General features: G+C 42.1%; 1 protein-coding gene across 2 annotated transcripts in view; it reads left to right on the top strand.

Annotated features, from left to right (window-relative positions):
- Positions 1 to 16,007, top strand: part of IL17RD (interleukin 17 receptor D) — a 347,672-nt gene that overhangs the window by 181,853 nt on the left and 149,812 nt on the right. For both annotated transcript variants that reach the window (XM_069643672.1, XM_069643673.1), the window contains exon 3: positions 7,776 to 7,901. In XM_069643672.1, coding sequence (XP_069499773.1) covers positions 7,776 to 7,901 — 126 coding nt within the window. The remainder of the gene's footprint in view (positions 1 to 7,775; positions 7,902 to 16,007) is intronic.

Genomic DNA, 16,007 nt, shown 5'->3' with positions numbered 1-16,007 from the left:
CCTAAAGTAAAGCTGAGCTGAGAACCACAAGAAAGGGAAAGGGGAATTTGGATAAAATAACAACGGAGACACTGCAGCCCTGCAACCGTCTGGTAGGCTCTGGTATCTGTAGTAAAAAAAATACACTTAGTTACTTATACATTAGTGTAGACTTCTTATCTTAAATTATTTTGGAAACAACTCTAACTTCTTTACCTCTTAAACCTCTGTTTAAGACTTGGAGGTTAATTATCTGCATGGAGTATAGAACAATTGTAGCACTTTAGAGCATATTGTCACTAGCCATACAAGTCTCTTTAGAATCCTAAGTAATGACTCTTGCAAGCAGTTCACTGACTTAGATATTCTTGTTTGCTCCTTAAGAACATTAAACTCTGAGATTTGAGTTTTAAATGCTTTTAAAAACAATGCAGTCTTTTCTAATGAAGTATTGAATTCCTTTTGCGTGAAGGTTACTTAAATGAAACTCGTTAACTTTCTTGAATGCTGCTGCTCCTGTGTCTGCGTGTGAATCTTTCCTTTTTACAAGTGCAAACGTTTTGGGATGAACACGCGAATTCACAAGGCGTAAAAATTGTCCTCGCACCTTAACTAATTCACCTAAACGTGTAAAACATGCACGCGATGAAAAATCACACGTGACGTAAAAATGGACTTGCGCTCTATCGCAACCAAACACCAGCTGTCGTACGCAACGTCACTCGCGCGAAAATTGTACACGTGCTAAAAACAACTCGCGCTCTGTAAAAATGGGCTCGCGCTCTATCGCTCTGCATACCCGCGCGCTCCCATAACGACGTTGCTGAAGTCACGAGGCCTCACGCGCGCTAAACAGTCTTGAAACACTTTCCATGTAATTTATAAACTTAAAACTTGCGCGCACAGTCTTTGCACTTGTCTGCTTACTGTATTTAAACTGTAAACTTCTCTGTTAATTTTAAAGTTCTTAACACTTTAACTTCTTATTAGAAAAGTGGAAATTCTCTGTGAAAATCTTTAAGCTTTAAAAAGAACGATCCCACCTGAGGTCTTCTTGTTCACTCTGGCTCAGCAAACGATTCTCTTACTTCTCTGGTAAATCTTCTGAACTCTGAAAGGCCTTACTTAAGGAGCTTAACAAATGTACAACCAGCCACTGAATTTCTTTGGATGAAAGGCAGTTTAGAATCTTGCTCACCTCACAAGAATAAAACCCATTGTCCTTTCCACCAATCAGGCAAACCAAACATATCATTGTTCCTTTACCTAATCAGATTAAGTTTCTTTCTCTCCATCTTGACTTGGGCAAGCACAATGTTAATTCTATGTACAAACTCTTGCTGACTACTACTCAGCCAATTCTATGTACATACTCTTTCTGATTACTAATCCAGCCAGCCCTGACAGTACCCCCCTCTTCAAAGCCCTGTCCCAGGGCCTAGTTTAGCAGGGAACTTTTTGTGAAATTGTCTTATCAATTGAGGGGCATGTACATCTGTTCCTCCCAAGATCTTTCCTCAGGCCCGTATCCCCTCCAGTCAATAAGATACTGCAAAGTACCTCTAACAATCCTGGAATCTAAAATTTTCTTAACTTCAAACTCTTCATTTTCCTCTGTATAAACTGCTGGTGGTGGTTTTCCCAATCTAGTTCCTGACGCACAAGGTGTCACTAAACTGACATGAAATGTAGGGTGACTTTTGATACTTGGGGGTAATTTCAGTCTGATTGCTACAGGATTTATTATTCTTTCTATTTCAAATGGACCAATAAATCTCTGACTAAATTTAGTTCTTCCCTTTAGGTGTAGGTTTGTGGACAACCAAACTTTTTGACCCACCTGATAATGTGGTGCTTTTTGACGTTTTCTATCAGCAAATGTCTTAAACCTTAATTTACTTTTCTCTAAAGTTTCTTTAGCTTTCACTAAACCATCTCTAATACAAGTCAATCGCTGCTCAACCTCCGGATTGGAATACTCAGATGGCAACACTTCTTTCAAAAATCGTGGATGGAAGCCATAATTGCTAAAAAAAGGAAGAATTGTTATAGCTAAACTCTGCCAACCAAAGATCTACCCAATCCCTTTTTCCTGCCAAAAAGCTCTAATATATATTTCTAACTCCTGATTTACTCGTTCTGTCTGGCCGTTGGTCTGTGGATTATAACCTGAAGAAAGCTTTACCTCAATCCCCAACTCTCTACAGAAAGCTCGCCAAAACTTAGAAATTACCTGAGACCCCCGATCTGATACAATTTGTGTTGGTAGACCATGCAATCGCACCACTTCTTTAAAAAACTCTTTGCCAGATTCCTTGCAGAAGTCTCTCCTTTCATGGGAATGAAATGCCCAGCTTTGGTCAGTAAATCCACAACTACTAATAATGTAGTGTAACCTTGATCTTTAGGAAGATGTACAATATAATCCATAGAGATTGTAAACCAAGGACTAGGGGATACTGGTAACGGATTAAGTAACCCAGATGGTTTTCCTCCTCCTGACTTCACTCGAGCACAGACTTCACAAGTTTTCACATAGTCTTCAATATCTTGTTTCATCTCTTTCCACCAAAACTTCCTTTCTACCAATTCAATTGTCATACGAATTCCAGGGTGACACACCAACTCTGATTCATGACATTCTTGCATAATACCCTTTTGCAGTTCTTTACTTGGAAGGTAAATTTTAGAATGGACACATGGAAATCCATCAATTAAATGCCTTCCAGAATCCTCCGCTAGCCAAGGTTTGAATTGCCTCTTCTGGTAATTCCTTTTGAATTTTCTCAAGAAGCAGATTCTCTTCCTTCGTAGTACTTAGAATAAATCTATCTTCTGCAATCACTGGCACTGGTAATAATTGATTTTCTACCTCTTCCTAAGAACCTTGTCGCGATAAAGCGTCCGCTTTACCGTTTAACCGCCCATGCTTGAATGTTATCACAAAATCGTATTCTGAAAAGAAGAGTCACCACCTAAGTTGTCGAGGTGATAATGTTTTGAGCTGATTTCAAAAACAGAAGATTTCTATGATCGGTTAAAACGGTTACTGTGAATCTTGCTCTTAACAGATAATGCCTCCATTCCTGAAATGCCTTCTTGATTGCCAGGAGTTCTCTATCAGTAATCGTGTAGTTCACTTCTGCTGGAAGCAATTTCTTGGATAGATAGGCCACAGGATGCAACTGCCCAGTTTCAGGATGCCTTTGAGAAAGCACAGCTCCAACTGCAACATTAGAAGCATCTGCCTCAACAAAAAATGGTTGAGAAGGATCTGGGTGTAATAAGATTGGTCCAGATGTAAAACAGTTCTTCAATTTTTTAAAAGCTTGATCCGCTTCATCCTTCCACTCAAATTTCATTCCTTTCTTCAATAATTTGGTGATAGGAGAAACAGTTTGTGAGAAATCTTTAATGAACCTCCTGTAAAAATTTGCAAAACCCAGGAAGCTTTGAATATCTTTAACACAAGTTGGAATTGGCCACTGTTCAACTGCTTTAATGTTCTTCATATCCATTTCCAAACCTTTAGGAGAAATAATAAAACCTGAAAATTCCACTTCCATGGTATGAAATTGGCTCTTTCTAACTTGGCAAATAATTTATTCTCCCTTAGTCGCTGTAACACTTTCTTGACATGTTCTTCATGTTGTAGTAGACCTTTAGAGTAAATGAGAATGTCATCAATGTATACTACTACAAAGATGTCAATAAAATCTCTCAATACCTCATTTATAAAAAATTGAAAGGCCGCGGGAGCGTTGCACAATCCGAATGGCATTACTTGATATTCAAAAAGACCAAATTTTGTTCTAAATGCTGTTTTCCATTCATCACCTTGATGTACCCGCACCAAATGGTATGCACCACGAAGATCTAATTTGGTAAATACTGAAGCTCCTTGAATCTGGTCTAACATTACTGAGATTAAGGGCAGAGGATATCTGTTTTTAATTGTTATCTTATTCAATGCCCTATAATCTATACATGTCCGTAACGTACCTTCCTTTTTAGGAACAAAAAATAGTGGAGAAGCTGCTGGCGATTTGGAGTGCCTGATGAACCCCTTAGTCAGATTTTCTTGGATGTAATCTTTCAAATGCTGATTCTCTTTCTCTGTCAGGGCATAGATGCGACTGCAAGGAATGTGGGCCCGTGGTTCTAAATCAATTTTACAATCATAATCTCTATGAAGAGGTAATTCATTAGCTTCCTTTTCACTAAACACATCAATGAAATCTTGACAACACTTTGGTAATTCTCCAATTACAGCCCCTATAGAATGTACTATGGTTCCCAATTTCACCAAACCTTCCACTACTTCTGAACAATTACTACTAGAAACATTTTCCTTGGACGTCTTCCTTACAGCAATTTGTAACACAAAAAGAAGAATCCAATTTCACCACTCTTCTTCCCCAATCAATCTGAGAGTTATGATATGTCAACCAAGGCATTCCCAAAATTATTTTCAACTGTGGAGTGTCAATTAATTCAAACACAATTTCCTCCCAGTGTCCTCCAATTTGCATCCTCAATGGGATGGTTTCATGTGTAATTAAACCTGATGTCAGTTGAGACCCATCCACCGCTCTCGCATGCTCTGGTATATTTTTTACAATGTAAGGCACATTCATATCTTTAACCACATTCCAATCCATGAAGTTACCAGTGGCTCCAGAATCTATTACTACAGGACCACATCCCTTTAATTCCTATTTTATATACAAGGATACATTCAATGTAATATGTGGTACCGCAGCTTGGATTGTATTAGCCACTTGTTGATTTCTGGAGCTGTTAGTAGATGAAGAGTTTTTTGGACACCAAGGGCAATTTCCAACAAAATGTCCTGATTTACCACAATATAAACATAATTGATTCTGTCTTTGCCTATCCTTCGCATCCTTAGTTAAAGGACTTCTCACTTTATTTACTCTCTCTGCATTCCCAGTTCTCAATTCTTTATTTACAAATTCTAATCTTCCTTTATCAACTCTAGGGAAAACTCTGGGTTGCTCAACTCCTCCTCTTCTACGCTCAGCCTTGCGTTCCCCTAATCTATAATCAATTTGTATGACTAGATTAATTAAATCTTCACATGAAGTGGGTCTATTAACAATTGTAGACAAAGCATCTTTTAACTCCTCCCTCAAGCCTCTATAGAACAAAGATGATTGCTTCTCTTCTGGCCAATTGCTCTCTAATACTAAAGATGTAAACTGTGTGATGTAAGACACTAAATCTTTGGTTCCCTGTTTTAACTCTAATAATTCTCCATCAACTTCTTGAGATAATTGTCATCTGTCAAACATCTTTTTAAATTCTAACTTGAAGGCTAACAAGTTCTTTAGTATAGGATTCTCTTGACCAACTAATAATACTGACCAAGTTTCCACCTCACCAGTAAGGTAAGACAGCATAAAAGCTATTTTAGAAGCATCTGTATTAAAAGCTTCAGGTCTACAAAGGAAATGAAGTTCACACTGTGTAAGGAACATTTGGCATTTCTTGGCATCTCCCCCAAAACGTTCTGGAGGTGCTATAGGTATATTCAAACTTCCCCTACTTCTCCCCTGAGAACTCGTTCCTTCACCCAAATCCTCTCTAACACTGGTAATTCTCTACTAGAATTCTCTGAATCTCTTGACTTCAAGGAAATGTCCTCATCCCTACGGGTAACCTTAGAGTTTAACTCTTCAAACTTGACTTGTAATTCCTGGTTTTCTTTTCGCACAGCCCTCATTTCCTCCTTTAACTCTGAAAACATGTCTCTAATGGAACTTGCTAATGCTTCTGTGGGATCCACATCAGCTCAGGTGGAAAAAATGATCGTGGGCCTTACATCCTGTCAGGGTCCGGCTTGAACAAATTCCACAGGAGCCGAAAACGGACTTGCACTCTATCACAACCAAACACAAGCTGTCGTACGCAACGTCACTCACGCGAAAATTGTACACGCGCTAAAAACAACTCGCGCTCTGTAAAAATGGGCTTGCGCTCTATCGCTCTGCATCCCCGTGCGCTCCCATAACGACGTTGCTGAAGTCACGAGGCCTCATGCGCGCGCTAAGCAGTCTTGAAACACTTTCCATGTAATTTATAAACTTAAAACTTGCGTGCACAGTCTTTACACTTGTCTGCTTACTGTATTTAAACTGTAAACTTCTCTCAGTTTATTTTAAAGTTCTTAACACTTTTCTAATAAGAGGTTAAAGTGGACATTCTCTGTGAAAATCTTTAAGCTGTAAAAAGAACGATCCCACCTGAGGTCGTCTTGTTCACTCTGGCTCAGCAAACAAATCTCTTACTTCTCTGGTAAATCTTCTGAACTCTGAAAGGCCTTACTTAAGGAGCTTAACAAATGTACAACCAGCCACTGAATTTCTTTGGATGAAAGGCAGTTTAGAATCTTGCTCACCTCACAAGAATCCAAACCCATTGTCCTTTCCACCAATCAGGCAAACCAAACATATCATTCTTCCTTTAACCAATCAGATTAAGTTTCTTTCTCTCCATCTTGACTTGGGCAAGCACAATGTTAATTCTATGTACAAACTCTTTCTGACTACTACTCAGCCAATTCTATGTACATACTCTTTCTGATTACTAATCCTGCCAGCCCTGACAGAAACTCCCTGATGCCCTCAAGGTGATGGCCTATATTGATTTGGCTTTCGTAATAGAACATTATCAATTCACTAAAGATGAAGTGAACTTAAACTATCCACAACAGAAAAGGAAGACTATCCCTTTTTAAAACAGTCCTTCCAATGGACTCTGGCGAGGATGCTGAAAAGGGATGATCTGACGAGAGAAGGGTGGAAAGACGAGACAGGCCAGAGGGACAGTGATAGGGCGAGAAGATGGAGAGGGATCCTGGGGAGGCACTCTGTGCGTAGTGAAGTGGAAGGAAACGGAGCTCTTGCAGAATGCAGAGCCTGCATAAGTCAGTCGAGCTCCAACGCAGAGCCAAAGACGCTGGGAGACTGGCATATGAGAACGGAAGAAAACGCAATGCGATTGAAGAGGGAGTTTAGTGGGGGAGTGACCAACAGCAACGGCGGTGGGCAGTCCGCCTCAGAACAGCGCCGGTACCACTGATGGAAGAAAACCACTCGTGACACAAGATCTACAAAGGGCAAGTTCGATTTGGAAGACTATAACAAAAAGCACTTAAACCACAGCATGACGTGGAGCCAAGAAAAAGCAGAAGGAGTACAATACCTTATGGGTACTGGTGATATTACCCCACGGAACAGAAGGTAATACAGGGAACTGCCACACTGGGTACACTTATTCGTAGTAAAGGGAGACAGTCCTGGTTACCTTGCAGATCTTAGCTTTTAGAGAATCCTATCTAGGATTCCAAGGAAGCACAGGAAACGTCCAGACATCTGACTCAAAGTGAGGGTCTGATACAATCTCAAATCTTTTTATCTTGATGGATGTGTGCACGGTTCGTTATTTATCAGCACTAATGGATGTTGGATACTTTGACTGGTTATCAAATGTCACTTATTATAGCCCTGATGAAATATTTACTAAAATTGAACAAGTACTTCACTCAAAAGCTGTCCCTTTACAATTTCAGATGATTGAATGTATTATTTTAGCATGAGTTTTGTATACTGAACAATAGCTCAGTGGTATGCCATTTTGTATGATAATGTGTTATTTGATTAATAGGTGGTGTGTAAAGTTTAAGTTTAAACTTTCACACGTTTTAATAAAACAAATGACGGTTTATTGGTTCTTGTCATTACATTTGAATGTTTTTTCTGCTCCACTTTTAGACTGCACCCCTTACCTTAATTCTGCTGGAAAGAATCTGATTGCTGATGTCCAGAATGTAACGATCGTTCAGTATTCATGCAATGATCAAGTGGCAGTGACCGTACTATGGACCGCCAATGCTATTGGTAAGTAATCCAGACCAGGCCGTGCAGACAGGTTCCTAAGTGCAAAGAAACCTTTGAAGATTTTAGCCTGTATGTCCCTAGCTAAGCCTCCCAAAGAAGTAAATTGAATGCTAAATGCTGCAACATGGAGCCTTTCCTAACCAGGAAGGTCAGGTAGCATGCATGCAGTATTTTCCAAATGGATCAGAGTAATGGGGCTGGCTTCGTACTCTGCCTTTCAGCTTAGTTATTCGATGAATTGTTGGATTGTCTTCATTTTTGTTCTTTTTGTTTTTAAATACTTTCATGTCATCCCAAGGACATTTTGAATTTGGAATTTTACTGGTTTGGCCACAATAGTAAATGTGCAGCGCATAGTTGGTGTGACAATTACATTTCACATGGGGTGTCATTCCAGCAAAATTATAGCCACATAACTTCACCCACATAACATTTTTTAGGGGCTGATTCATGGAATTATTGGCGCCAAAAAACGAGTATTTGTGCGCCATTCTGCCCGCAAATCCCCATTTGTTTAACAGGGATTTGCGGGCAGAATGGCGAACAAATCGTCGTTTTTTGGCGCGAATGATTCCATGAATCGGCCCCTAAATGTCATGAGCGTTAATTATATTTGTGAACTTGTTTCTTTTGTTGAAAATTCTAGGCTACAGCATATTAATGAGCAGTGGTTGGTAGCAGGCACAAACATCCAGCACTCTAAGGCCAAATGCACACTTATGTAAGAGCGATACAATTGGTTAATTCACAGTATGTGCAAAACAGCCCACGGTAGTCAATGGCAATATTAATGGAGGGATCAGTCAATGGGAGTAACTTCAACACCAGTTTCCCTCCCATTTAATAGGCCATCTCAGATTTCTTGCATTCATGTATCCCAGTCTGAAACTGTAAATTCCACCTGTGTGACTGTTGGGTTAGATTTTCATATTTATGCTAAATCTCTCTCATTTGTGAGACGCCCGGCACTTTTTTCTGTACTTGTGGATTATTTTTCTATGTTCCCGAGTGAGTGGGAACCTTTTTTCCCCCCACACTGACCCTTTCTTTTACCCTCTCCATGGAAGTCCAGTTTGTGACTCTCCATACTTCATTTTTGGAACCATACTTCCCTATAATTATTTGGGTGTCTACATTTTATTATTGCAGCAAACTGCACTTTCTGTGCAGTGTTGGTGGGGAGCCCCTTGGGCTTCTCCTTTTGTTTTCTCTTGGGTTCCTTGCGTGAACAAATGCTCCAAAGGGTAGAAGGATACTTTTTATCCTTTCTACATTTCCCAGTGTGAGATCAGCACACCCCAACCTTATGTGGAGTTCTGGGGAGATACCTGGTATCCCCTTTCTCACTGGTTCTACAACATCTGTTAGTCCTTTACTTACCTTGCAGAACACATGTTCTCAAGGGTAGAGAGATATTATCCTCTACATTTTATATAGTGAGATCAGCACACCCACCTTTTGTGGAGTGCTGAGGGGATCCACTAAATCGGATCTACGTGACCTGACCGCAGCTGATTTTCCTGCAATGGAAAAGTTTGCATGTGACATGTACAAACCACAAAAGGTTTGTACATTTGCCATGCGAAAACTCATTCAAAACCCCTACACAACCAAACACACCCCCACACCCAACATAAACAAACCCTATTTACCTTTTCTTCACGCTGAGTCCCTGCAGTGCCAGTTCCCTTTCCCCTCGGTGATCGGGAACCGGCGCCGCAGGGTCCTTCTTTTTTTAATTTTTACGGAAGGCTGCATGGGTTCCCCCCCGCTCACTATACTGTGAAGTATAGTGTGCAGGGTGTTGCGGGGTAACCCTTTGTGCATCCCAGCAAGATTCCAGAGTGTCTCTAGAGACAAGAAAGGAGGGAGGAGTGCATCGCTCTGTAGCCCTTTGTCTTCTGGCATGCCTACCTGGAACCAGTCCTAACTGGGAGGCTGGCTGTCCTCAAAGGACAGCCACGCCCCAAACTCTGAATGTAGATTGTGTGCTGATTGGCTGGGTTCCTCGTTAAATGGCCTGGATCTGGAAGCTGAAGAGAAGTCGACCACTGGAGATGAATCCAATTAGGAAGAAGAGTACAGCTGTAGTCGATTTCAGCGACCGGAGATGCCTGCTGTTACCACTGCCTGTGCTAACCCCTTCTTCCATGCGACAAGAGTCCTGAAGACGACTGACCTTTCGACTGGTGGGACCAATCATTCCTAAGAATACCTACATTTCAAGCCATCCTAAGATGAGCTGTGACCTTCCTGGGCTGCAAACCGTGAATATCTGGGACTTCGAGGTTGAGTGCTGTGCAACGTCTTCCCATGAGCGAATCGTGCTGAAACTTTGGTGGACCCCTGCTGGACCTCCAGGGGAAGGATTCCACTCCTTGAAGTCCCCTCAAAAGAATGCTGGACTGCGATAGCGAGGCGAATTGATCAGTTGACGGTTTCAGATCAAGTACCTTGAAAAGGACAACAAATCCACAGAGCCGCAAGAAGCACTGAATAATACTTTGTTGGGAACCTTTTCTGTCGACTGCTGCTGCAAGTTCCCATCCAGTGTCCTTTTTTTCATCACCATGACCAAGAATCCTGTGATGCTGCCTCGTGAAGGTGTCAATCTGCAAGCTCTTCTTCACTGCTGAGGTACTGTGTGGCTGAGAGTAATACCTAAGGTCTTGTCACTACTGTGTAGCTAAGGTGGGGATTTGTGTGTTTGGGAGTTTGCCCATACCGTTCGCTCAGCCCTAACACTGAGACACATTTTGGGAGCCTTCTACGAAGTCCCCGAACACTCCAATATCAGAAAACAGTGAATCACTAGTCCGGAATTAGTCTACTTTTAATCGAATCGCCCATCTTGAAAGTAAAGAAAGCAATATTGGAAATGGAAGAATTATTCAGATGTACTGGTGGTGGTAATGCAAATTAATACACTTCTGTAATCCGATTTAGATTGGAGTTAAATCCTGTTAAGTTGATGCACATTAAGTGAAAATATATTTACGTTACAGTTCTTTTGCTCCTGAAGAAGGGGATCTGCCCCGAAATGCATTGAGTTTTTATTTTGCACAAGTAAAGACGTCTTCACAAGTTTCTAAGCGTACAGTGCAGATTATTGATGTTTGAATTAATTTAAATCAACCTTTGGAGATTGTATAATAGTTATTGGCTGTTAATAGAGCACAGTTGTGGAGGGGACAGGAGTCCTATTATTAGGACACCATAGTTTTGTAAGTAAAGACGGCTGCTGCCTATGTTTATTCTGAGAGAACAAGTCTACAGAGGAAAACTCAATCTGCAAACAGTAAAATGCTCAACCCTCAAACCTGCCCCTGAAATGTAACCGTATAACCTTGGAAGTCAAACTTTCTTCATCTCATCTTTACTTGTTTCATTTTCCTCTTTTAAAAAACCAAACAGTTTTGGAAAAATGATTTAGTGAGTAAATGTGTGCCCCTGTTTTCCTTTAAATACTACCACATACATATTAGTATTAAATAATACATAAATGTTCTTTTTCACTGTAAGATTTCAGGAAAACCATGCTGTATATCGCACACCGACCTTGGGCATACATCAGCAACCACAGAAGAACCTCAGATAACTGGTCTACTGAAAATACATCTTAAATTGAGAATCCAGAGTCTTCTGTGCTTACTTAACAATCTCCTACTACAAGTGTCAGCATGCAATATGCAAACCCAGACTGTCTGAGGGTAAGCCCCACTAGGCAGCTTTGTACCCCTTTCATGGTATATACTTTGTTTTGGGAGCCCCAAAATCATGAAAAAAAGTCCCAGCCAAATTCGGACCACTCACTTAACTCTTCTATATCTGCCTCTAATACAGCCTCTTTTTTTCTGCCCCAAGGTGGCCTCTCTCCACCTTGCTACTGGCTCCTCTTTCTCTTCCAAACCAAGCTCACTTTTCCCTCGCATTTTGCCTCCGACCACATCTATTTCTCATTTCTCCACCATCACAGATGAAGACGTCTCTCTTCTGATGACCCATGCTCATCCTACTGCTGCACCAACTGACCCCTTTGCATCTGTTCTCATCTCTAAGGTCTATCCCTCTCTCAAATCATCTCTCGCATCCTTCTTTAATATTTGTCTCCTAACCTCAACGTTCCCTTCCTCCGTCACACACGCTTCCATCTTCCTAAACTAAAGAAACCTTCTGCTGACCCCGCTCTTGTTTCTAACTTTCATTGGATTTCTCTACTTCCCTATCTCTCTAAACTACTCAAATGACTTGTCTATTTTCAAGTTTCCTCATTTGTCTCTAGCAACTCAATTCTCCCTCACTTTCAATCAGGTTTCCATCCTATGCATGCAACAGAAACCTCTTTTGGCAGTCCTAAACTCATTACTCATGAAACATCACGCTAAGCACTCTTCCATTCTTATTCTATTAGACCTTTCTGCTGCCTTTGACACAGTTGATCACTCACTCTTGCTAGCTTCCATTTCATCCTTTGGTCTTTCTGGTTCTGTTCTTTGCGGTTTCAAATCTTATTTGTCCCAACGGAAACCCTGTTTCTTCGGGTGGGACAACTTCAGACCCTCATCCTCTTGCCCATGGTGTCCCACAAGGATCGGTTCTGGGACCTTTTCTCTATTTCTCCTCTAGCTAAAATGATGACTTCTTATGGCCTTTCCCATCACTTCTATGCTGATGACACCCAACTCTTCCCGTCTTTCTCTTCCTTCACAACTGACATGCATACTCAGCTGTCCTCATGTTTATCAGCCATCAAATCCTGGATGTCTTCTCACTATCTCACATTTAACACTACAAAAACCTTTTCTTTCCCTTTCTACTACTACCCCCTCTCCTATCCCTCCCTCATTTATGTTTCCCTTCTCAACTGCCCATTGTATCTACTGCCCGGAAATCTGGGACTCTACTTGGACTCTGCTCCATCATTTAAACATCACATTTAAATTCAATTTCTTCTTGTGCCTACTGCTATCATCTATTCAATATTTGCAAAGTTAGCTCTTTCTTGACTTTTGATGCAACTAAGCTACTGATCTCTTCATTAATTTTGTTCACGTCTCTTCTACTGTTCTACTACACTTTCGGCCTCCCAACCTCTCGTCTCGTTCCATTAAAATCTGTTTTCAATGCCTCTATTCGTGTACTTTTCTGTTTGACTTCACGTGACTCTATTTCCTCTGCTCCTATTACTCTTGGTTGGCATTCCTTCCATGCACAACTTTCTAGCCCTTGTCTTTAAATCTCTCTATGGTCTTACCCCGGATTACCTCTCCTCACTTGTTTCATTCTATACCCCCTCTTCCACTGCTCTCTTCGCTCTAGCTCCTTCGTCTTGTAGTACCAGCCCCTCCCTGTGCCCGTTCATGCTTTCGCACATTCGCTCACCTTGCTCCTATGCACTGGAATGCTCTTCCTCTTTCTATACGCTCTATCACAGTTTATTCCTTGTTTTGCAAATCGCCGAAATCTCATCTGATTCAGCAGGGTTGACCTCAGGCTTCACTTGTCAATTTTTCATTGTATACTTTTGTACCGCGTACATCGCTTTGGATTAAGGTGCTATACAAGTGCCATATACAAATAAATACACAGCTAAGGTGAAGGGATTAGGTTTTTCAAATGTTTGACCAGGCATTCCATGCTCAAGAGAGAACTGACTGTCCTCCACTTGCAGCAAATGCACAATGCTAGCATATATTCTTTGCAGGACAGGAGTCTTGTCTTTGGGCTCACCTAATTTAAAAGGGTGGCAGCAGAGACATATTTTGTTGATGCAACTTCCCATGCATGGCAACTTTCTAAGACACCAAGACTACTTAAGCAATAAGCCCACGTTCTGCAGGTAACACCGGCTGGTGGGCCTCGGTGCAATTACCAGGATACAAGATTATTGCTATTGCCGCCCTGAGGCAAACTCTTGAGAAACTGATAGCCATATGAAAAGAAAAGTTGGCATTGCCATGGAAATGGCAGTCGGGGCTCCGCTCGAAGACCCTCTTCATTTCCTGGGCCTACCAGGAAGTTAGGCGACTGAGCCGAGTGGGCTGAGCTGGGTGGAGGAGCCGATGGGAGGGAAGTTGGTCATGTTGGGGAGAAAGGGGCAGAAGGGCATGGAGGAGGTGGGGATGGGGTGTTGACGGGCTGCATTAGGGGGAGGGGAGGAGGGAAAACTGTGGCAGCGGTGGAGGGCGTGTTTCAAGAGCACTCTGGTGGCTCCAGACCCGGGCTTGCATTGGCAGATACAGCCTGGGTTCGGAGCAACGTGATTGGCACCCGCATCCTGCGAGGGTACTTAAAGAGGCTACATGCTTTTCTAACAACCGGAACCAAATCCACACATTTAGGAACTGATACTCTGTTCATGCTCATATCTTGGACAAAAGGTGTTTTTGAAAGATTATTACATTTAAGAATGTAATGTGTGGGGCACACTTTAGGACACCACCAATTTCAGGAATCCACCTAGTATTGCACTTTTTCAAATTGCTGAGAACTGGCAGTGGCTCCAGCTAAGCGTCCTATTTCCACTGACTGCTCTTGCCATGTCCACTAAGTGCATTGGAGCGTATCCAGGTAGTATTGTGTGTTATCCATAACGAAGGTTGTCACATGAGAGCTATTTTTTATCTTGGTATTAAACTACGTTTTACGGAGTTGCCATTGTTTTACCCAATCCAAAACACTGCCAGACATGGTCGGTGTACCAGACACGGATCCCCATACTAGAAAAACGGGCAAAGCGAATGCTCCGTGTTAGGGAGAATTCTCCAAATGTGCTAATTGCCCTTACCTTTTGAGACCCTCAGCAACTTTGCTGGATTTCTAGGATTTCATTTTTTACCTGGAAAGAGTGCAAGCCTTTTTTCCCACTCTTTCATTTATTTTGGATGTGTTTTACTTTTGTGTTCATTGGTTATGGAGTTTTAAATCAACTCCAGTGGCATCATCTCTTTCTGTGCGTCACACTGCACCTTCAGTGCAGTGGCACAGGGGTGTCTTTTCAGACTTTCAAAAGGTTTAACTACCTTCCCTGAGAATGACTACTGTCACTCGGGATAAGTAAAGTTAAATTGACTTGACTAGTCTCTTTTTAAATTTACTGACCCAGAACACACTATCTTACCATAGAGTGCTGGAGGGGTTGGTTAGATTCCCCGGAGTCAACACTCATGTAACAATAAAATGTTACCTTTTTCCTATTTTAAATGGCTGGTGGCAGTGGTTTAGATCAACTACCATGATTTTTCGGGACCGCTAACAACGGTATCTCAAAATCGGGGGTTGCCATGTTTTTTAATATGGCTCACCAGACCTATATGTAAAAAAACGGACTCTGGTCATCTTTTTTCGCCATTTCTTTTAGGAAAAGCCCTTGTGTTTGTCTCTGCGTGCCAAACCAGGTTTGGTCCCTTTGTTCGTGCCCTTTGGCGGGCTTCTGTGCTGAAGCCCGCCTCTGGTGTCTGGGGTGGACAGGATGTGAGGGAGGTGCCCGAAACTCCCTGTGCTTAGTCTCCTAGGAGACCTGAATGCACTCTGGTGTGATTGGCTGGCTGACTGTCCGGCAAGGACAGCCACCCTGCTGTGTGAGTGACAGCTTGGTTGAATGAATGGGGGGGGGAAACTGTTTAAAAGCAGGCTTCTGGGACTTGGAAAGTAGAGTCGACCACTGGAATGAAAGAACCAAAGAGGAGAGGAAGGAAGAGGACTGCTGCAACACCTGGACGACCGGTGAAGCACTGCTGCAGGTCCGAATTGCCTGAAACTCTGACGATAGAGAAGCCCTTCAAGGATAACTTCTTCCCTGGAGTTTGGTCGGAACAACCAACTCGCAAGCCACCTGGACACCGTCCTATTCTGGTCGAATTTTCTTCAGAGTGCTGTTTAAAACCGGATAGCCAGAGGGAAGGAAACCGGGGACTTTAAGGCACTCTCACCTTAAACCGACGTCTTGCTACAGCTTTTGGCCTCTTCCCTGGGCAGTGCAGGAACCTCCCGACGTCCTTCTTGTCCCCACCAATGAAGCACAGGAACAGCGAGATCTGCTCGAACTGCCAGGAACAACTGCCCCAGCTACAGCTTTCTTCATTTAAAAGGTACTGTGCAAACGCA

The sequence above is a fragment of the Ambystoma mexicanum genome, chromosome 2p, assembly GCF_040938575.1.
Source record: "Ambystoma mexicanum isolate Mex_15411 chromosome 2p, UKY_AmexF1_1, whole genome shotgun sequence".
NCBI classification, from domain to species: domain Eukaryota; kingdom Metazoa; phylum Chordata; class Amphibia; order Caudata; family Ambystomatidae; genus Ambystoma; species Ambystoma mexicanum.
Note: the sequence above shows the minus strand (reverse complement) of the source record. Positions and strands in the feature narration are given on the sequence as shown.